Raw genomic sequence first — 24499 nt, 5'->3', positions numbered from 1 at the left:
GTTTATACTCATTCTTTACATAAAGAAAAAGTAAAAAAAGCCCACCCTTGCCATTCAACCCCAGTATTAAAAATAATCTCTGACTTTGCTAAATGAGGCTCCAAATCAAAGACCTTTCTGCTGAAGAATAAAATGAATGGATGGTGCCTAACTTGCTGCTGCAACAAATAAAGGAAATACATATTAAAGTCCTACTGTGTGCCGTGTACTCATATACCTCTCGCAAATTTCAGACTAATTCTCCTGACAACTTTGAGGCATGTTTTCTTAATACAGGTGAAACAAATTCTCTAACAGAGAAGTTACATAACTTCCACAGTTTCACAAAACTGCAAAGAAAAAACTCGGGACTAAAACACAGGTCCCTCTGGTTCTATAGAACATTGCTCAATTTCAAAATATTCACAAATTATCCTTTCCCTTATTAACTAGTTTTGTCTTTCTAAAGCCAGGCAATTGGTTTGATTTACTTTGTCTTCCATGAAATTGTTGGCTGTACTGTTATGTAAGGTCCTCTTGTATTATTTTATTTTCACGTAGCTATCAGTGTGGATAACTGGAAATGGAATCAATAGCAAGAGGGTTCTGACTGCTTCTTACTCAGCCAAAGGACTGCTAAAAACACAGAAAAGGATACTCTCTCACTTTGAGCATTTTTGGTTACTTGCTCATTGAAAAACAAGCCCTGATATTAAAGACATTCTTTTTGCAAGGATAGGATAACTGAAGATATCTCCAGAGAGGAACAATCCTGGAAAGATAAAAATATACAAATACACAAATGCTCACTCAGATCAGAGACCCTGGGATTCAGAAAATATATAGGAGCTCACTGTAGGAAGAGGCACACGTAAGCACAATTCAGTGTGTCAGAGGCTCAGGTAGGTAGCTTGTTATACACAGGAGTTCTGGAAGCGTCCCTCTTAGAGGGAAATGAATGAAAATAAATTAGATATAGAAGTTCTAAGCACACATTTTTGGTCAACTACTCTCCTTTTAAAACAATTTTTTAGTATCTCATTACCTCCCTTCATTCCCTCATACAATTTCTGAATAGCAAAGAGAATTCAGAAACTTAAAATAACTGAAGAAAACCTTGTTTTCTATCTACATGAATAAAATGAAATAAAATCTTACATTCTTATAAACTCTTCATCATCCCTCATCTGAAAACATTAGCCATCTGTTTTAATTTTGTAAACAACCTCATCTAAAAGTCAAAGATTAAATTATATTTTATTCTTGTTACTCTTCCTTCCTAGAATATGAATATAAAATACAATATTTGTTTTCAATAATTCTTTAAGGAGAGCTAACTGAGATCACAGAGCTAGCTTAAGAATTTCTTTTTCTTTATTGGGTCTTGATTAATATAATTCTATACTCAAAGTAAACACAACTCCAGGAATCCTTGAATTCAGTGAAATCTGCTAGGGCTTATTTGATGATACATCGAATGTGATTCATTACTGTCTAATATCAGTATATGTATGCAAGATTGAAAAATAATGTTTCATAATGATGAAGCCATCACCATAAAATCCTCTGTGCATCTTCAAAGACTGGATTGTATTTTAAAATAGTTTGAATTGTGAATGTTATTTATGACCTTCCAGTTTCTGGTTTGAGCAGAGATTCAAGAGGTCAACGCAAGCACAGTGATTCGCGCACGCGCACTCCTTGGGGAGGCAGCTGTCTGAGAAGTGAAAGAGCCTACTTAGGAACGAAGTATGTTCAAACCTTACTTCCAGTTTTTTATTTCCCCTAAAAGCCTGTAATATAGAAAATGCCTAATGAACCAATGATGCAGGTTAATTTTTATGGCAGCATTTCAGGGGAGAAGTTGTGTGAAACGAAGATGCACTTATCAACCCCAAACTTAATCAGTTCTAAAGAGAAGGCCCCGTGGTTTCAGTTTACGGCTCCTCACGGGCCCGATACTCTGAAAGACACAGAATAAGGACTTGGTCAATCCTTAGTATTTAGCGGTGAGGAAAAAAATGATGTAACTGATGCTGGAGAGCAGGAATCCAAGTATTTCTTAGAGTTTTGGCTTCATGCTTTTTATAGAGACAAGATGCCTCTGTGCTTAGAACTCAACTATTCCTTCTAACACTACTGTTTTGATTAAATATTTCAAAACAAATAAAATGCAAAGAGAAGATCCTTTGACTCAAAACCAATGTAAACTCTATTCTAATTGGTAGACTCCAGATCCGGGGGGGGGGGGAGGGGATCTATTTCAATTATTTCCTTAAACATGGTGCCTACAACATATATTTGCAGCACACTGTACCCTAGTTTTCCCTAAAATGCAATTCAAAGTGAAAACTCCTTCAAAATATAATATCTGCTCTCTTAACAAAGTGAAGGCTTGATTTTCTCAGCCTGAAAGTTCATCAATGGAGCAAAGAAACATCAGTCATGATGTTCCACTACTGACATTCTTGAACTAAGATCCAGCCATACTGAACGAGATTCAAGTTTCTAGAACAAAGAGGTTCTGGCACAAATACGAAGATTGATAAATACTGTGAATTGAGGAATGCATGAATGTTATAGGGGAAAAAAAAAAGGCTGTTTAAAACAAGCTATGAGTCAGACTGAATGTACACAATAAAATCTGATTTATTTAGTGCCAGAAGAATCAAAGCAGACAGAGATATCTTGGCAGACCATTTCACATTCTTGTGAAATATTTTTTAATGTATGACCTTATGATTTTGAATCATTTTAGATTTAACTGGACTGCAGGAATTCTCATTGTGCATGTTATACGATTTTATTACTCTTATGATCATGAAGTAGCCACAATAATCACAATAAAAACAAACAGACTTTAGTGTTTATAAATGGCTTTCTGAAGGTCTGGATACCTAAATACCTATATCTATCCATCTCTCTATCTCTTTCTCTGATTATTGCCTTAATGTTTGAAAAGCATTATTTAAATTGACCTATATAAAATGATTCCATTTAAGGCTGAATAAAATAAATACATTATTATCAAATGACTACAAGAATAATCTTACCAATGAGTGGAAGATGTTCCAGGAAAGCATCTGGAAATTGTTCTATCACTGTAGCCAACTTCTGATAACATCTGGATTGAATTTTTCTCAATTACTGCTTTATCTATGAAGTGAGATTCTGGATATTAAATTAAGCACTTGATCACAAGCTGCCACATAACCAAAACTGTTTCCTGGAGAAAATGAGGTTGCCTATAGATACCTTTGTTTGGAGGTGTGCTGCTCCTCACCCTCCGAATAACTTGCCAAGCCTGGCAGTCGCTCACCTGGTTTCCAAAGCAGGTACCTGACCTTCTGTGAGGAAAACAAAAGCCAGACCTTCTAGACTTACATGATGTAGCACAATCCAGAATCTCCACTCTTCAATTTCTAGTTATCCAAGTCAGAGAAGTGATTTTTACGGAGCATTATTTAAGAGGCACGCATTCCCAAAGGCACTCAAAAATTTATTGTCAGATAAAGTTGGATCACATTTGCTTAGCCATTCAGAATTTGGCTCTATCAAGCTGCATTCTAATGTGATAGCTTCAGTTTGTTTCCAATGGTTACTACTAGGAAAAAAAGTTTCAAATCTAGAAATATATTTGCTGTATTATTCAGTATCTGATATGGGAAAAAGTAAAATAAATACATCACTATATTGTTTAGTATCATATATGTAAATACATAGCATAGGTTTAATTAATTTTATTTGATTACTTGAAAATTATCTCCAGGAGGTTAGTTTATTATTATATTACCAATGTGACTTCTGTTTGTGGTATTTTTAAAATTTTTTATGCCTCTTCCCCTGACTCAGATGATTAGAATGTTCCATGCTTATTGTATTAAGCAGTTACTAACATTAGAAATAAGGCTTAGTATTAGGTTTTGAGTTTCAAAATCCAAAAGATTTGGAAGAGTAAGACTGAGTAAATAGAAATGGTTCTTCCTATCTCAGCTCCCATGCCAGGGTAAAATTTCAAAGGTAAGAAGAGAAAGAAAATGAGAAGCAAGAAAGAAGGATTTAAATGTTTGTGACATCATTGAGAAAGAGTGCTTGCTTTACTGATGCTGAAAGAATAAGCCCCGGTGCTGGGAGAGAATCACAAAAATTTCAGATGAATTTTGGCTCTCTAAAAGCTAGATCTGACGAGGCACGTAGGCTGAGAGCAGCTCGCAGAGTTCTCTGTAGCCTAGAGCAGTACAGGAGAAGCAAGATTCCACCAGTGAGAAACGCACAGAGAGCCTGCAGGCCTAATGTGTCCTTGCAATGAGGACGACGAGGCTGCAGTGGCCACCTGCAGGGACCAGAGACCACAGACCAGACAGACAGGAGGAAGTCTCTGTGGGTGCGGGCAGGGAGAGATGATGACACTGAGGGCCAGATGGCCCCCCACCTGGCTTTTTGTAGACATAGTCCTGGAGGAGAGTCGGTTAGGGCTGATTGAGATTGAGTTTCTGCCACTTGATGGAACTGGGGTCCAGAATACAAATTAAATTCAGCTAGAGAAAAATGCAGAAAACTTGCTTGCATACTTGAACAACTGAATTTAAACATGGAGATTTCTCTTTGCTAAGAGTCTACAGACATATTAACCAAATATTGCATTCTAACTTTTGTATTTGCCTAATATACCTAATTATTTTGTTAACGTTCTACTCTGTTTCTCAAGTAAACTGCTTATTGACAGATCACCCTTTATCTGTAATCATGGGGTACATCCAAATCTACTAAGAGAGTATTTGTCTACTCTTTCCTGTGTCTCCTTTCTACTTCTTTTTTCCTTTTATTCCCCTTAAGCTTGTCAATGATGAAGGCCAATTTTTACTGGAAATAATATATTCTTTTTATATATGATAACAGTAGTTTATCAGTCTTAAAAGTATATTAAAGTTTTATGCCCTTCCCTTCTCTTACTGTTCATGGGTCTCTTTATTTTGGTTTCAGGCACTATAAGTCTCAAGTCTGTCGTCCTATTTTAATTGATTTTGGTCAGCATTTCAGCCTTCCCACTGTACTCTTAGAATAATTTCCTAACATTTTCATCGGATTCGACCGGGTATCACAAGACTGCAGATACTAAATTCTATTTTCCTTCATACAGTGTACAGTACCTTAAGGGTGCAGGGAACTCTCCTATGGGAGCTGAGAAAACACACTCATTGGTCCAATACTCAAACAGACATACGCCAGTGGGATGGGAAAGGTTAAAGAGTAGAGAAGATGAGCTCCAATGAGGATGGTCATACATACCTGAAAGGTTTTATGTGCCAGAAGAAAATGTAGTTCGATTTAGTAGTTTGGATCCCTTTTAAAATTGTATAATAATTATTATTATGTATAGTTAATTTTCAAATATTCAGACTGAGTTTTGATTAGTTCTAAGTTGTATGAACGAGGCTTAATTTTTAAATAAGGTCCTACATTTATTCCAATCATCATTACATTATGCTTTATACTATATCCTTTAACAGTGAGATAACTTCCTTACTTTGTATCCAGTTACCTTTACATTTTAAGAGACACTAGATTTCTAAAACATACTGCAAACTAGAAGGAATGGGAGGGTTAGCTAGTCTAAAAATTTAGTTTTTTCGACTCTACATATAAATTTTAATATTTGCAAGGTAAATTATTCATGTTTGCTTCTACAGATTAGATGTGAATAGTTTTCTACCTTGAAAATATATCACATTCCTTTAAAAAAATCGTCTGCCAGTCCTGTGAATCTTGACTAGAAGACAATGTGTCCTCTGACATCTACTAATGGACAATGATCACAGACGAGTGCAGGTGGGAAATGCTATTTTGGGGTAATAGCTCACACCTGGAAAGGTCTATTTTTTCTCTAGGATCTTTTCACACAGCAGTGAAAATAAACTAATTAGGTCAAAGCGTCACATTGGGACCCATGAGCTTTGACGGTCTCTCTCGGTTGTAATCCCCACAAGAGGCCACTGTCCAAAGGCAAATAAGCAATAAACTCCAGCCAGAACAGAGGCTCTTGATTCAACCATTTCTCCTTTCGATGTAGCCGCCACTGTGTTTCATTGCATTTGAATTCATGCATTGTTCACAGGGAAGGAAATAGGCATAGAGGGAAAAAGAAGATGTGAGAAAGAAATCAGAAATCAGAAAGCAATGGTGTTTTTTAGAACCATAGCCTCTGCTCAGCCCCAAGTACCAAGGGGCCCTGCTTAGGAGAGAAGGTCCACAATCAGGGCTCAGGAGCTCCATTCTTCAGTTGCTCTAGGCACCTATGGAAACTATACCAACAGCACTCAAGGAGATGGGAATTCCAGGCATGGACATACCTGCTTTTATTCTTTTGATAATTTCATCCACAGCACAAAAGGGGAAAAAAAATAATAAAAGGTCAAAGACTAGCAAAGACTTGACATCTTTCCTTTGGCAGATCCCTTCTGTAGTTTAGTCCAACTCTTCCTGCAGGTGTGGCCTCCCAACCAGCCTACCCCTAGGATCTAGCTGGGGAATATGAGAGAGTAAGAACCAACCATACTGGACCCATTTTTACTTGTTTCACCAGTTCTTTGTAATGCAATGAAGCAAATTAGGCTTTGAATCATTGAGTTCCCTTAACAAAATATTTTCTGGCTATTACTTCCCTTATGTATAATTTGGACACTTAAATTTTCCATTCATTTAATAGATGGTTACTGATCATCTCTGGCACACAGGCATTGTATAGAACGTAGAGATGCAAAGATTTAAGACATTCTAAGCCCTCAACAGTGAGTAAATAGTATGACACGCACTTAACCTACATTTAACAAAAGCTTACAAATGTATTTTTTTTAAATATTAAGTTAAAAAACACAATTTTAAAATTAGATAATCATAATCTCATCACTCACTCTAACACTTCTTATATTCAAGTTTCCTTATGTATTTTGTCTATTTGCATAAACCATACTCTTACATTTTAACCTTGTTGTTAATACCATATGACTTCATGTTTGCTCATGTTCTTAATACTGAACTTATTTTGATGATTGTAAAAGGCCATCATTTTTCCATTGGTTAGAATTAGATTGTTTTTACTAATCATCATCTCATTCAGCACTCATTTATGGAGCACTTACTACAAATGAGGCAATAGTGCTGGTTGTCAGGGATACAACATGGTTTTTATACTTCAGACATACAATCTAAGTAGGAGATAGATGTGTTAACAAAGGATTAAATGCAGTGACATGTGTGCTTATAGATCTACAGGTATATCCAACCATATGGAGTTCTTTTAGCACCCAAAAGACCAAATAATAGCCCATTTGATATAGTTCAAACCAATATAAAGTATTTGGAATCCCTGATCATGGGAGTCAGGGAGGGCTTCAGAGAAGAGGTAGTATCTGTGTGGGATTCTGATGGAAGCTTTGGGTTTATACAGCACACTGGTGGGGAAAGCAGTACTGCTCTATCTTTGCCTATTTCACTCTAATGAGGGGTCATGACATCCTCTGGGTATTAGCAACAACCCGTCAATGCACACTCAACAAGGTAGGGGAATGTGAACATCTCTGAGAAGGGTGAGAAGGACGTTAGAGTTTGAAGAAATTTTCAGATGATTCTCTTCCTCCTTCCTCCCCCAAACTCCTTTCTGTTATCTCTGAAAAGTCCCAGCTAAAGATGTGAAACCCACCCATTCAATGTGATTGAAGCCCGGAGGAACGGCTCAGGAGGGGTAGGAGGCATAAGTGGAGGCTGGGAAAAGGCCGCGGAACTCAGATTACGGGGCTTGGCTTTGCAACTCATGGAGAACCACAAAGGCTTTTGCAGGAGCACAGTGAAGGGATCAAATCTGGACTTGGAAGAAGTTTGAGGATAATGTAGTGGGCAGACTGACAAAGAAGGGACTGCAGATGAGAGAAATAATTCTCTAATGGAGAGACAATGACGTTTGAGCTAAGGCAACTGCAGAGGGGTCTTCTTTTATTAAAAATTATCTTTCTATATTACTAGGAATGATGTTACTTGGTAAAAAGTTATGACTATTTTCATTTCTCTTAAAAGATATTTTCATGTCACTTTCTATAAGTGCTGTGTGAATAACATGCACATATGTATGTACACACACACACACACACACACACACATATAAGAGGTACGGATAGTACTCCATTTTATGACATGCCTCCCCCAAACCGAGGATCATTCATGCCATGCTAGCCAAATAAATCCACTGATATGATACATGCATTGAGAGGAAGTTTTCTTGGGTTATCAAGAAAAATGTAGTGCCTATGTCAATAGTACCAGTGTACATATATAACAGCAAACACAACCAAAAATACATTAACAATTCTGGGCAGTCTTTATAGAGGCATTAATATACCAGGATATGCCTTGAGAGGAGCCATCAGGATGGGTGAAGTATTGAAAATCTTCTCATCTGAGAACTGCTCAGAAAAACTGCTGATATTTACATTGGGGTTCAAAATACTAAAGGAACAAGCATTGACTGTCTTCAGGTATTTGAAGGTTTGTCAGAGTGAAAATATTAATGTTTCAGTTGATTCAGAAGACATATCTCAGATGAGTGAGCATACATCTATCGGAGTTAAATGTAGATTCATCCTGAGGCCATGTATTTTAGGAATTAGAACTGAGCAACAGAGATTTTTGCTGTTGTATGAAGTAATAACCCTCCTAACACTGCATATATCTAAGCTCTTAGGAACAGTTGGGAACAGAAGACTCTGTGTGTGTATGCGTGTGTGTGTGTGTGTGTGTGTGTGTGTGTGTGTGTGTGTGTGACAGAGAGAGAGAGAGAGAGAGAGAGAGAGTAAGGGAGGGAGAGATGGTTAAAGTGAGCAATCTTTGATATCTATCAACAGACATAATTCAAACGCAGTGCCAGATAATGCCAAAGTACAAGTCCTAGTTATTTATAGTAAATATGAAACGTAGGGTTATGTGCAACAAAAATAATAATATGCAGAGTAACCCAGAAGTTTCCTTCCCCCAGAGGCACTGAACAACTCTCCTTTCCTATCTGAGATAAGGACCGGAAGATGATCCATTCCCTGAATCCAGCAAAGGCAGAAGCTTTGGGGTCTTACACTCATTCGTCCCCACTGCAGTCCGCTGGCCCCTTTCGAAAAGCTCACCTTAAGCAGCCTCCCTGACGCTACAGGGAACACTTCTGTCCTTACTGAACTGAATTCTCGAAGTCACTGATACTTACCACTCCATCCTTGAAACTACTTCCCAAGCCTTGCAGAAAAAGTTGTTTTCCCCCCTCTTTTCCACTGCATTGTAAGCCCAGTGAATGCATGGGTCACATTTGTTTTATTTCTTTGTAACGAGATTTCAGCATAGTATGGAACAATATAGTAGGCTTTTTTTGTCATTCTTTTTGGCCAGCTCATCCTTCTCTATCTGTCCTTTAAATACAGGTAAGCCTATGCTTGCTTTTTAATTTTTTTTCCTTTTTTAATCAGATAGTGATTTTTTTCTTACTTCTTCTTTGGCTTTAGTGAATCATCTTCGGGATGAACACCAGTTCTAAATCTACATATCTAATACCTGAGCTAATATTCTAAAGCTTTAGATATTAGACTTTTTGGTCTTAATAACTTTCTGGACACTTGGAAATTAATGAGGGACAAAGGGCTTTTATTTATGTGCGGTGTATTGACTGATACTTAGTAATTTAGCTATCAAGACAAATTTTTTAATTCATTAAAAACAATAAAAATGTCATTGCCCATTAAAAACATGTTTTTTTTTTTTGTTTTGTTTTTTTTTTTTTTTTAAAGAAAAGGGTGGAATTTAATCTTTATTTACAGGACACTGCAAGAGAGGAGAGTCCACATGGAAATAAGAAACCCACTGGCAGGAGGAGCTTCATACAGTTTTTACAGTTTGGAACTGGTCAAGTAGAGTTTTGTTGTAAAAAGTGCTACAATAACAAAACACATTTAAAAAGAGTTCTTAGTAGAGAAACAGTAAGACAAACTTCTACCAAACAAAGCACACCACAAACAACTTTCTGCGTCGGCTGTACAAGCTAAAAGTTAAAGGTCCCAGCAGTGCCATCCTGAACCTGGAACGTATAGCCTTCAGAGGTAGTTTCTGGCACAACATTCTGATCTTCCTCTTCCTCTACAGAGAAATACTTCTCAATCAAGTTTAATGAAGCTTTGTATACAGACTCATTTTCATGGTTTTGTAGAGCCTCGATTTTGTCCAAACCTCCACATTCTTCAATCATTATACTAAGTTTCTCGGTTTCACCTAGTTTCTCAGCAGCCTGAAAGATGTTGGAAATGGCATCCAGAATGACCAGAATAATTTTGGTGTCCTTCGCAGTTAAGAGGTTCATCAATGGTTCTATTATGCCACAATGGACGAGGTATACAATCTGTTCAACTGTCCCACCACTTGTATAGTTGGTCACAGCCCAGACAGCTTCCTTTTGTGTCTTAAAGTCTGCCTTAGAGAGAACACCAACGAGGAACGGGACTAATCCATGATTCACAACTTGCTGTATCTGGTCCTGGCGGCCAGCTGTGATGTTTGACATTGTCCACGTGGCTTCCTTCTGAATATTAGTTTTGGGGTTTGTTAGCAGGCTGGGAAAGATAGCAAGCGCTCCTGCGTCTATTACAACCTGAGTCTGTTCATCTGTCCCAGTGACAATATTTCCTATGGCTCTTAGCGCAGGAGTCACAATGGGCAATTCAGTAGCTCCTAGAAGCTTCACAAGCTGCGGCACAACTCCTGTTTTCACAACCATTTCAATCCGTTCGTTTGGACCATCGGTCAGGTAGGAGATGGCCCAGCAGGTATCTGCCAAGACCTCTGGATCATCGTGATGCAGGAGACGAACTAAGGTAGGAAGAATCTGCTCAACGGCATCTAGCGGGGGTGCAGGGTTCTTGTTGCGACAAAGGTTTGAAAGTGTCCAAGTAAGGTTCCGCAAGTAGCCACATGCTAACGATGACATATCAGGAACCGCGAGGAGAGCCAGAAGCGGATCAACCGCACCGTACTTGATAACCAAGTCTCGAAAAACGGAACCATCCCCTGCGATGTTTCCTAGAGCCCACACAGCCTGTTCGCTGATGTGGGCGTGGGAAGATGCCAACAGGGAAATGAACGCTGGGATCGCGCCTCCATCGACCACAGCCTTGGTCTGTTCTGAGGTCCCGGAAGCAATGTTGGTGAGAGCCCAAGCGGATTCAAACTGAATGGGACTACAATCAGTTCTGCCCAAGAAGGACACAAACTTTGGAATCAAACCAGCCCGGATTATGTTGTCTATGGGGGGCTGCTTTTCCCGAGAAAGCAGTTTCCTAGCAGCTTGAGTAGCCTGGAGCTGGCTTTCCAAATTGTTGCTATTTATGCCCTTGACAATGTCATCAACTGACCAATTTACAGTGCCCTGGTTGTTGCGGTTTTCCTGCAGTGGAGAGGTAGCATCATCGGGAAACGAGCTTACGTTTCTCCTTTTCAGCATCTGGTCATCCTTCTTCGCTTTCCTCAGCTCCACATTAACTTCTATTCGACGCCGCCTCATTTCTGTACTGTCTTTCCCCTTGTTCTTGAATCTGTTAAGGCGGGCAGCTGGTGAATTAGCATTCTCGTTGGTGGACATGGTTATGAGACAAAGGGAGAAAGCTACACGGCCGGCTCAGGCTTCCACGGGAGGCGGTCCGGGACGCGCAGGCTGCAGGTCAGCTGCCCTCAAAACGTCCACCACGAATCACCCCAAAGACGGTGTCTAAAAACATGTTTTTATGATCAATATATTTGAAAATAAAAATTGAGTGGAAGAGTGTTGTACATTTTTGTACATTGTATTTTTTTTGCAAATGTGTGGCTAATAAAAGATAGTTGCATAATCATATCTGCCATCCACCTCTTATGATACACTGTTTTGGTTGAAGTATGTTAAGGAAATAGCTGGGAAAGAGATTGATATTTCAATAGTCTTATTATGTAATTATAGTCTTCTCTGATATTACACTAAAACTTGGTAAGTGGTAGAAGAATCTACATGGTAGATTCCATGTAGAATCTAAAAATACATTTTTATGGACAGAATTGTGTACTGTAAAATTCATATGTGGAAACCCTAATCTCCAATGTTACTACACTTGGAAATAGGGCTATAAAGAGGCAATTAAGGGTGCCTGGGTGGCACAGTCAGTTAAGCTTCCCACTTTTGGTTTTGGCTCAGGTCATGGTCTCAGGGTCCTGAGATAGAACTCTATGTTGTGCTTGGCAGTCAGCACTCAGTGTGGAGTCTGCCTAGTTTCTCTCTTCCTCTCCCTCTGCCCATTCCTACTGTGCGCTCTCTCTCTCTCAAATAAATAAATCTTAAACAAACAAAAAAGGCAATTAAGATTAAATGATGTCATAAGGTATAGACCTAATCTGATCTGACTGGTATCTCTATAAGAAGGAGAGGATACCAGGGTCACATATGCACACAGAGAAAAGACTGACTAAAGACAGGGAGAGGGCTGCTAACTTTAAACCAAGGCAAGAGGACTCAGGAGAAGTCCTATCTGTCAGCACATTGATCTTGAACTTCCAGCCTTCAGAACAGTGAGAAGATAAGTTTCTGTTGTTTGATCCACCCAGCCCACGGCATTTTTGTTATGACAGCCCTAGGGAATGACTATACAGATCAGTCAAATTTAAGAACTCTGTAACGTTAAAATCCACTGGTCTAGCTTTCACTTTGAATGGATTTGCTCTCCAGGCATAATCTTGAAAAATCACCCACAGGTCACTTGGAAAATACTGATTCATTGAAATACAGATTTTCCAATCTTCACCTTCTTAAATATGATATCCTTTCCTCTCTAGACTCCTAATCAATGCATATGCTATCTTCCCTGTGTGGAACATTCTTTTTTCCTGATATTCATTTCCTACTCCTGCTCCTTCCATGCTATGGTTTCACCGTTGGTAACACTTTATCATTGCCCAATTCTGCTTCCATAGCATCTGTGCCTCTTCTGTCACAGCATTTCTTATTGCATCTTGTAATTGACTGTTCCATTGTAAGTGGCCCCTGTTAGATCTTAAGCAATATGAAGGCAAGTATGGTTAAGAAGTTTGTCACACAGGGGCGCCTGGATGGCTCAGTGGGTTAAGCCTCTGCCTTTGGCTCAGGTCATGATCTCAGAGTCCTGGGATCGAGTCCCACATCGGGCTTTCTGCTTGGCAGGGAGCCCGCTTCCTCCTCCTCTCTCTCTCTCTGCCAACTCGTGATCTCTCTCTGTCAAATAAATAAATAAAATCTTTAAAAAAAAAAAAAAGAAGTTTGTCACACAATCAACCAAGGCAGTTTTTACAGAATATTTTTTATAGAGTTTTAGTTGTAGAATAGATTTATAAAAACTGGGTTTATATAAATAATATAAAATATAAAACTGAGTATGATAAATTTGCTTTGCTTTAATGTCCCATGTTTGAGTGTTTATAATTTTCAAATTGAAAATACAGCTCTGAGAATTTAATAGAAATTGTTCTATAACTACACTACTTCCATTCCTAAAACTTTCAAATAAGATGTAAACCAATTAAAATACCAAGAGCTTGTCAGATTGGCCTTATAATGTAGCTCATTATTATACAAAATAGAAACAGGGAAAATTTTATGATCAAACAAAAGGATACCATTGCTACAGAAAATGTATAGTCTTGAAAGAGTTTCAGATACGTCAAAGACTAAAAGGAGAGGGAGATTCAGGGATCTTTCTCAATTATTAGATAACTGCTTTGTCTGTTGAGAAAAGAGTAGAAGCAGCAATGGAGTAAAAAAATACTCCAGTATCAAACAAAACAAGAATTGGATTTTTAAATAGAAATACACCAATATTACCTTTTTACTAAACAATCAGTTGGCATAAAGTTTCTTATAAATATGGATAAACATTTGATACCTTTTTTATACTCTTAGATTTTAACTTTCGTTTCACATATTAAAAAAAAAATACATTACATTTGTTTTCAGCTTTCAATAGTCCACTCACAATTCACTGTACTTTGTACCAGAGTTTTGGCATTGCCATAATAGTGGGTGAAATATTGGTATGCCCAGCTAAGTCCTCCTCATTTGTTAAGGTTAATTTTTAAAAAGATTTTTTTTCATTTATTTGAGAGAGAGAGAAAGCACAAGCAGGGGAGAGGCAGAGGGAGAAGGACAAGCAGACTCCCTGCTAAGCAGGGAGTCAACATGGGTCTTGATCCCAGGACCCGGGGATCATAGCCTGAGCTGAAGGGAGACACTTAATGGAATGAGCCAACCAGTGGCCCTAAGGTTAATGGTTTCAAGAGCTTTCTCCTGTGGAGACCAAAAGTGGGCAGTCCAGGGCTCAGGCTAAAATTCACCAAGATGTCCTAGTTGGCTGAGTTATGTTGAGTGCGGTGTAGTCCATGGGGGCAGATGGACAAAGTTCTGCTCACAGAAGGGCATTCCTGAACATGGCAAGGGGTGTTAGAAAGGGGTGGAGAAATAAATCATGTCCCATGCCCTAGGAATTCTGGATACACCCGTGGTTTAAATTTGTATGAAATAGTTACAGATGCTGGTTTATGATCACAACAGGAAAACAACACTGACTTAGGAAAAGGAGATGTGAAACAAACTGTGAGAAGGACACTGGGAAACACTGGGGGATTTGCTCTGAGACCATTCTCTACAGCAAAGAGAAACTCTAAAAACGTGAAAAAAAAAATGACAAGTTTAACATGCCAATCTGGGATTTTTCTGTATCCATTAGGTGCACTTGACAATGAAGATATTTCCGACTTTCGCCACTGACTGGAAGTAACAGTATTAAAAATCCAAGGAAGACTTGCAAACCAAGAGTATAGCACCCCATACAATAATCTCCAAAGGGAGCAGTGTAGTCTAAAGTGGCAGAAAATATCAATAAAGCATTTTAATTTAGCTTTGTTATTTTGCTTTTAAGACTGAAACCCAAAACTGATCATCAGAATCTTAACTCGCATTTCGATATTATGTAAGTCTGTTTAAATATGAAGAAATCCTAAATTGTTTCTTGCATCTGATCTCTGCTAAATGAACACCTGTCTTTGAAACATAAGAGAATGTTATGAAAATTAAATGTGGATAGTATACTTTTGAGAATTAAAATTTAACAAATACATTAACTTTTAAGTAAAGATATGTCTAAGCAACACAATTTAATTTTTATTTATTTCTTCTTTTCACTTAGTGAAGCATTATCAGTGCCCACAAATTTAATTATGTGCTCTTCTCATTTCAGATGTAGGAGGTAGTTTCTTATTCATTTTTAAAAATATGGTCAATTGTTGATGCACCAAAAGATAATTTACATGTAAACAAAGAAGTTAACAAGTATTATTTTAGGATATTCCCTTACTTCTGAAAGAAAATCGACAAGTTCTAAAATATACTAAGACGAAAAGCATAGGGAATGTGGAGGACAGAGGAAAGTAAAAGAAGCTGCTGAAATTTAGGAGGGAATTTTTAAAAATACAAAAGAAAAGTAGCAGTCGAACTAATAGAGACAATCAAACTGCCCATTCCCCACAAAAAACACAGGAAAACACATTACCTGGCCTGGTAACAAATCCAAGATTAATGTGCTTCCTGTATGTCTATGGAAAGGGTAATGGGACTTTGGTGGGGATGCAGTCTAGAACCAGTCCCACTCTGGGACTTGGTAGCACACTCACAGCACAGTGTTACTATGCTAAACAACAATGGGAGATGTTGAATAGAGCTGGGTTACAGAGAAAACCCTGCAGCAGAGCATCAGAACGGAAAATTTCTGTGGTGTAAAAGTAGCTAGACATACAGCAGTAGTAGCTGCAAAGTAAATAGGAGATGTTGGTACTGGGGTCACCAAGGCGGCAGGATTCCTGCATTTATTTCAACTACTTCATCTCTGAATGTCACATTCCTTAGAGTACTAATTCCTTAAAAAATAGTTATTTATTGACCAATGTTGAGAAACACTGTCTCAGTCAAGCATCGCATTATCTGTGGCTTTGGCAGTGCTGTGTGTGTGTGTGTGTGTGTGTGTATGTGTGTTTGTGTGTGTGTGTGTGTGTGTGCGTGTGTTTCATTCTGCGTATTCATTCCAATTTCCCTTTGCTAAGTGGCAAAATGTTCTGTATAATGAGAGTGGGCAGGGCAAGATGCTTTTCTAGTAACCTAGGTAGAGGGGGTGAGCCAAGAAATTACTGTTTATTACTGCATTTTTCACTCCATTATATGCTCAGTTTGCACCTGTTATATAAATATAAACAGAGCAGAGAAGAACATAAGGAAGAGAAAAAAGCATATACAAATATGCGATACAAAGAAAACTAATTATGCAGACCTTTGAAAAAGAACAGGGAGAGAGAAATGATTCTGAAGTTTCGCTATAAAAATGGAATCAAGTTGTTCCCCCTTTGAGTAAACTCTGCCTTGAAATATTTTTTTTTCAGGCCAAATCTATGATAGCAGCAGATATTAACTGTGGAAATAAACTAGCAAAATGCATGTTGCACTAAAGGACAAAAATAGTTAGCTCTGTCTCCAAGCTGTGGAGAAAAAAATGTCCTTCACTAATTTGTCTCTAGATTAAGGGGTAGATTAAACTTGACTTCACATCTATTGTCAAGTAAGCTGGCAATTTATTTGTAACTTCATTTATTTTTATGCCTTTTATTATTTTCCCAAGTAGCTAGGTTCAGATTTCTTACATGAGGCTGATTTGTGGACTCTGCCCATGAAGGAGAAGATGAGGTCAAATCCATCCGTAGGAAGGCATCATTTATTAGAAAAGGGATCTATTTCAGGAGACAGTGCAAGAAACTGTATAGCTCCAGATCAAATATATCTTTCTTTCTATGGATTCTGTTTCTGGCTTCCAGAACTAGGCTTATGGCCATTCATAGAAATGAATGTGACCAAAATATCTCATCACTTTAATTTGTTGTGATTGATCTGTATGGCAGTGCTGATACCACCATCTTAATTAGTTGCAGCAAATAGTATCTGACAAACCATTAGATAACATATTCATTCTTTCCATAGAGGTCTTATGCTGAACCAGATTCTTTACCTACTTTATCTCATGTAGTCTTTATTTAGTTCTACTGAGTGGTAAATATGATCTATAATTTGTGGAGGATAACCTTGGAGACATTAACATGCATGGGATCACAAACCCAACAGTGGCAGTGTTGGAGCTTAAATCCCGAGGAGTTTCCCAAAGCTCTGCTTCTTAGACACTGAGCTACACCAACCTGATAGTCAAGTTTATGTTGAAATAATATCAACTTGCCATCAAGATTTATATAAGCTGGAACAGTTTGTCAAAGGCATAGGTAGAGCCAGGATGGAGGAAATAGAATAATTAGCCATTATCTTTTAAATATATTTTTGAAAGATATTTATTTATTTGAGAGAGAAAGCAGGGGGAAAGGCACAGGGGTAGGAAGAGGGAGAGGGAGACAATCTCATGCCAAGAGCATAGCCAGACACAGGGCTCGATCTCACAACACTGAGATCGTGACCTGAGTCAAGACCAAGATATGGGCACTTAACCAACTGAGCCATGCAGGCGTCTCTACCTTTTCAATATTTTTATCAATAGTGAAAAGAATTAGGGAAATACCTTACAAGTAAACCTAATAGTAAACAGGCAAATGTGAAAGGTTGTGAGAATTTATATATCCCAATTTACTGTATCTTATTTTGTTCAGGTTGGGCTAAAATGTTCTGGTAGAAAATAAAGAGTAAAACCACTAAAAGAAGCTGTGTGGTTTTGACTGAAAGCCAAATTTTAAATTGCAGTTGTATATACCAGAACAGGAAGGGTTAGTAAACAAGGCAATAAAATGTATCATTTTGTTATAAGAGCCAGTAATACTTTGTGAGTGTAACGGGTTCTTCCAGAGACAGAAATACTCCCTGACTGTCACGGAGGGTAAAGGAAGACAAGTTAGTCCAGTTCCAACTGTGTCGCATCTTAAATAAGGTGATTCTTGCATTCAGACCACAGGGAGACTCTACAAGCAGCATTATAAGAGAAATACACACAAACAAACAAACACACCCAGACATCAATTTCACTGTGATCCATGAGACTGATCTTCAGGAGGGCAGTATGTTTTTACTTTTGAGGTTAAACTGAAGTTTTGGTTTGACAACCTATTTCTGGTGTCTCCATAGAATTGCCTACCCCAGAGCCTTGCAAGAAATCCAATTTAAAAGGAAAACCTTTTAGATAGTACTGAGCTGATGAATAAATCATATTCACCTGCAACACTTTCAAGGGTATGCCCCCAGGTTAGAAAGAGGGTTCCTGCTACATTTGGAGGGGACAGTGAGGCTGATAGGGAGAATTCTGTAAGACCGGAAGGAAGTAAATGACTACCATTCCGTTGGAAGGGAAGTAGCTGGGGGCAGAGAAGAAGTCAAGTCAGAAGTCAGACACTAGGGTCTTCATTTAGAGTCAAAACAATAGGGTGGTGAAAACTGACCAGATGGGTTTGGAAAGTCCCCTTGCAGGGGATTTGCTTCTTTCTTCTCCTCCAGGTGTAACCCATAATGATTACAAGCTGCCGACAGAAGTCCCATATTCAGCAGGGCTCTGACACTAAAGGGCAGCTGTTCAGAAATGGGTGAGGAAAGTATCAATGCAAAATGGAGGCAGGGACACAGGCTGCCTTGCAGAGTGCTCCTTTGCAGACACGGAACATTCTGAGCAGATGGAAAATAGCAGTTAGCTGAATTTACTTTGATATTCTATCTTGACTCCTGAAGTAGAAGATATTCCCCAAATCTTGCAGGGTCCCACTGGGGTACAGGGAGGACAAGCTGTGTCGACAGCCAGAAGACTGTCACAGAGCTACCTTCACAACAAGTGCAATAACCAAGTAGCCAAGACTATGAGCTAGGAAGCCCAAAGTAAGGGCCTAAAGGAAGAAGGGTCTCAGCCTTGGGTTTTGCAGCTTCTGTGAAAGAAGAAATGAAATCCAGAGAACTGGATAGGAAGGATGGGAACATCATGGGTCTCCCCTTGTTCTGTCTCAGCGTTAGGAGTTGCTGACAGTGCACACAAGGACCAAAGCAGCGTCAAAAATGCATTAGCAGTTACCAATGCCAGATGCCTACAGGAAAGACGAGACCCACCATGTCACATGAGGGTGGGGTGGCATAAACCCAGAAGACAGCCCAAGGAAACTGATCCTTTGCCAAATTCAAAGGATAACTGCATTAATGAAGCTGGGAGAAAAAAGGGAAAATAGTTCTGAGAGGAATCTGGGATTTGAACTGATTGTATATTTTCTTGAGACTGTTTTGAAATGTTTTGAAGAAGAACAGCAGAGGTTTTAAATAAGAAAAGTTTGAGAACCTTCTATTCATTTTCTACCAGCCAGAATGGCAAGGCTCATAAGGATATTTAGATCACTTATAGAACATAAAGAGAGTACAGATTTTGGCTTATCTGCATTAGAGTGTGCAAAATTTCAACCATGCTACATATGTCAGACCCAGATGAGAGGATCCACCCCTTCACTCTTTTTCCACATTTAGCATTTCATCAACTTAGTAATTTTCCTAAAGACTCTGTAAGGAAGATGTACTAAACAGCCTTCTGCCATTCTGCCATCCTGCTGGATCTCTGCAGAAAATCTCCCAGCAGCCACGCCTTTGACATGGGATCTCCTAACCGTGCACAGCTTTCTAAGAAGTGACCACCACTCCACCAGCTCCCCGTTCTTTTCCCGTGGGGAGCGGTTTTGACAGGCTGGTTGGTACAAAGATTATGGATTGAGGGGTTCTATTTTGCCATCTAGGCTGTAAGTAATAGCCTAGCATTTCAAAGCTTGGTACTGGGATAAAAGGGTGTAGCCTGAAATGATGACTCCCATTCACATGGCTGTAACTATAAATGGGAATGCTGTAGGGGTACCTGGGTGGCTCAGTAGGATGAGCCTCCAACTCCTGATTTCGGCTCAGGTCATGATCTCAGCATTATGAGATCAGGCTCCATGTTTAGTGGGGAGTCTCTTGAGATTTTCTGTCTTTCTCCACCCCTCCCCCCTGTTCAGTTCCCTCTCTCTCTCTCAGATAAATAAATCTTTTTTAAATGAAGGGTCTCAGGGCACCTGGGTGGCTCAGTGGGTTAAAGCCTCTGCCTTTGGTTTAGGTCATGATCCCAGGGTCCTGGGATGGAGCCCTGCATCAGTCTCTCTGCTCAGTGGGGAGCCTGCTTCCCTCTCTCTCTCTGCCTGCCTCTCTGCCTACTTGTGATCTCTGTCTGTCAAATAAATAAATAAAATATTTTTAAAAATAAAAAAAATTTAAAAAAGGATTCTCTTTCTCCCTCTGCCCCTCCCCTGTCCACATGCTCTCTCTCTTTCTCCAAAAATAACTAAATAAATAAAAAATTAAAACATTTAAATGGGAATGCTGTATAAATTGAGATGTAGGAGTATGTGAGATCGAGTAGTTCCTGCTGGATTCACATCAAGTAGTGTTTCCAAATGATGAGCTTTAAACCTTTGCAAAAAGAATCCTAGTGTTGTTGTAGAAACTCTTGATCCAATAACATAGTAAAATGTTTAAAACACCTTCACATCGCTTTTCTTACAAAATTGCACTCGATGGACATGCCCAGCTCTCCATTATTCAAAACAGAACTTTGAGTTTCAATGAGGATGTCATGTGTGCAGGTCACTTGACTGGAAATGCTTTAGTGTCCTAGCCACAGACAAGGGCTTTGTCCTGTACTTTTATTTCTAGGTAAATTGTCTAACCTTTCTGAGCCACAATTCCATCATCTCTAGAAGAGAGGCAATTATCTACATTTAGAATTACCATGACAATAGTGATAACAGCGCTCAATTTGGATATAAAGGACATTGACATAATTGTTGTTGTTGACAATTGAGCATCACCTCTTGGCCATATCTGACATTAATGAAAATGGCAGGTACTTGAATTGCATAGGCGACAATTTGGAAATCTAACAATGTCAAGTATAATCTCATAACTTAAAATGTACTTCAGTAATATCTTCATTATTGTTATTAATACCTTTTTTGATAGACATGATTACTTGTCACACTGGTAATAATCATAATTGTTATTATAACAATTATAATATATTGTTATCACTCAGCATTCCAATTTGTTCTCATAAATTTCAGTTGTTGTCTTACACAGCTCATGATTTCATGTATACCAAAAGATAAAAGTAAATGCTTGATTTCTATTTTGGTAATTTTCAGAGGCATAGATTTTCAGCAATCATGGGGAAGATGTTGTTCTCTTCCTGGGATCTTTATAGTTCTTCTTCTTCTTCTTTTTTTCCATTTGAATTCATTTCTTTCCCCTCTTACTTATGCTCATATAATGAAAAGTTATCTGGGCTCCTTAGTCATCAAGGGACAAGATGACAAGATTAAGGATTTTGCGTCACTGTCTACTGCCAGAGTGGATCAGATACCTCTCTTGGATACTCCCCCCCTCCCTCTTCACTCCAGGTAGATAAGCACCTCCTTTACTTATGTCATCCTTGACTATTAAGCAGGCAGCGTCCCCCTGTTGTACTGAGCTGTAGGACTCTCTCCCAACTAATTACCTGAAGCTGAACTCATGATGTATCTTGGAAACTGCTCTTTCAAGAGGCACCAGTGGTAACCTCTTCCTTTCTTCTTCCCCTTCTATCAAGACCTATTTTCATTAATTTTGTGAGTAATTGTTGAGCACCTACAACCTACCAAGAAATATTACATTGAATCTCTTCTATTTATGCACTTACTGTAGGAGGTAGTCGGTTCCGGTTCCGATTTATAAATTCTTTGTTTCTCTCTGTTTTACTCTCTGAATAGATGTAAAAATAAAATAGCTATAATATCCACTTATAAAAATATCTTTCTTGCAGTGCAGTATTAATCATTACTAATTACAGAGTAATTATTCTATACTAGGCACTAACTAAAGGCTTTGCATGGATTGATCGCATATAGTTCTCATAATGCAGATCTTTTGTCATAATTTTTAGAAAAGAAACAGATTTAGAAACATTAGTAAATCTTTAAGGTCAAACTTTAAGAACCTGGTAAAAACCAGACATCAAATTCAGAGAACTGTACTTTTAACTGTTATACAAAACTGATGGTTCTTTAGTTCTTGATTCTCTGCCCAGGGTTTAGTTAGCAGAGCCCAGGGAGCATTAAAAACAAACAAACAAACAAAAAAGAAAACAAAACAAAACCCCCAAAAACCTAAGTTTCCACTCCCCCCTTTCCCAACCCCATGCAGTGAGGGGCACAGGGAGTGAAATTTATGTAAGCCAGCCATGTTTATTTTTCCAAATTCAGGTTCAAAAGCCCGATAATGAGTGAAATTATTTCTTAGGTCTGATCATAGGTTGTAACCACCAGCTTTTGATGGTTTTGGTTTTAACTCTTTCTGCTAATGGAAGAAGGATATATTGGGTTAGGTAGGTAGATAGAAAAACAGCTATAAATACACACACACACATAATTACATGCCTATACATATGTATGTGTGTGTCCCAGACACATGGGTACACAGACCTGGCATAGGACAGCATCGTCATCACTGTGGAGTCCCACTCCCGGATATTATTAAAATGCCACCTGGTCACTATTGTATATCTGGAATTCTATGTGTGTGTGTGTATGTGTGTGTGAGTGTGAGTGTGTGTGTGTGTGTGTTTGTATATTTATAAATCTCCTACCATGGCCATTCCTCACATTATCAGTTGAGGTACTCCAGCAGTTATAGACCCATTTTGGATTGGCTTTCAGAGTGACCTCATACTGGATCCTGCTGCCGATCAGCTGGATTAAAGGGTGATTCCTTTGTACATACAAATGCCTGTAACATGTTTCCAAGACAAATGGGATTTGTCTACATTCCAAATATACTTAAATTTCACAGAATTCACTTATAAAGGGTTTTCTTTTCTTTGACCGTTTAAATTTTATTTCCTAAAAACTGCAGAAATTCACAGCGGCCCCTTCAGCAATGCACAGCAGATGGGAATTGGAAGCTTTAATAGATGCAGGAGGATAAAGTTGCCCCTCCCTAGTAGTAGACCTTTTATTTCAGGATAGACAGTGATCCAGGTTTAAAAATGACTTGTGGGTGATATATATAGGAAGTACAATATGTTCCAATTTGACAACAGGAACAGTACTTTTTTAGAAGAAAATATAATGCAGGGATTCACTCATATTCAATTATGTATTTTTAAAAAGGCAGAGGGATTCAATGGTACAGTGATAAATTATTACACCAATGGAGAATTTGGGGAAGGGCTATCTCACTGAATATTCAGGAGAGAACAAGTGTCAATGCAGCCAGGCAAGTGACTTAACTCTTGGTTTTTCTTCCCACTGAATTTCCTGCCTGCTGGAATAAATTAATGCCTTATTTTAGCAATGGTTAGGAATTAAATCAATGGGATCTGTTTAATGGAACAATTAAGTGGAAAAAAAAAGAGTATAATCACTTGTGGGGGGCATGGGTGAGGGACTAGACAGCATTCTCAGAGTTGAATTTCAGATACTCTAAGCCATTGGTTTTACCAGACTGCCACTCCTCAATTAATAGAGAGGTGAGTTGGGCTCAAGCGTCCAGCCAGTGATGCTAAGTATAAGCATAGCCTGGGGAATGAATTAAAAAACACCCATGTCAGGGCCCATTCTGAGACCAATTTCAGCAGAAACTCTGCATGGGGAGCACATGATGAAGGGGTATTTCTAAAAGCTACTTCTGTCCATGGTGATGCTAATAAGGAGCTTGTGTTGAGATCTGTTGGAGTACTCGAGATGAATTAAGTCCAGTTCAAGGTAGACCTTGGTTGCTGAGAGCAGTCTGTCCTTAAGCTGCATTTTTTAAAAAAATCACAACATAATTTCTCCTTAACTTTTCTCATTTATCAGGTTGTAAAAATAATAAAAGGTGCCTGTAACTCTTACCAAGCCCTCCATTTTGTGAAATCATGGCAATTAATGTATGAGCCCCTTTCTTCATTATCACAATGAGGATATAACCTTCTGAAAGGCATTCTTGTTTATATCTAGATAAATGCTTGCTGAGATCTTGGCATTAAGATGATAAAGTTAAGCTTCTACTTTCTCTTAATAGGATTTAGAAAGAAATGGAGAGATTAATATCACAACTGAGGTAGAAAGTAGAATTGACCTTTTGTATGAAATGAAGGGCAATCTACAAAGTTGTTCTATCTTAAAACAAGTAAAATACTTCACAAACCAACCCAACCCAAATAATTTCTTAGATTAGTTTTTACCAAGTAGCTTTCTTTTAAGTGAATATTTTATCATATTTCTGAAATTTATAAAAGACCATTAAAAGAAGTCTAGAATGCCCAGTGTTAAATCTACACAGTAGGGCCTAGATATCTGATTCAAAGAAATTAAGTTCATATCCACCATAAGCCAGATCTTTTTC

At 38.4% G+C, this 24499-nt stretch overlaps 2 protein-coding genes across 2 annotated transcripts in view; both read right to left on the bottom strand.

Moving 5' to 3' along the window:
• KCND2 (potassium voltage-gated channel subfamily D member 2) overlaps positions 1-24499 on the bottom strand; it is a 487179-nt gene that overhangs the window by 297802 nt on the left and 164878 nt on the right.
• On the bottom strand, positions 9805-11779 carry LOC101684547 (importin subunit alpha-1). The gene has a single exon (XM_045062915.1). It carries the CDS (start codon positions 11636-11638, stop codon positions 10049-10051), a length of 1590 nt encoding a protein of 529 aa, XP_044918850.1. The 5' UTR covers positions 11639-11779; the 3' UTR covers positions 9805-10048.

The sequence above is a fragment of the Mustela putorius genome, unplaced genomic scaffold (genome assembly GCF_011764305.1).
Source record: "Mustela putorius furo isolate JIRA1106 unplaced genomic scaffold, ASM1176430v1.1 tig00003845_pilon_pilon_pilon, whole genome shotgun sequence".
Lineage (NCBI taxonomy): Eukaryota > Metazoa > Chordata > Mammalia > Carnivora > Mustelidae > Mustela > Mustela putorius.
The sequence above is the reverse complement of the archived record's forward strand: the minus strand, read 5'-3'. Positions and strand labels throughout refer to the sequence as shown.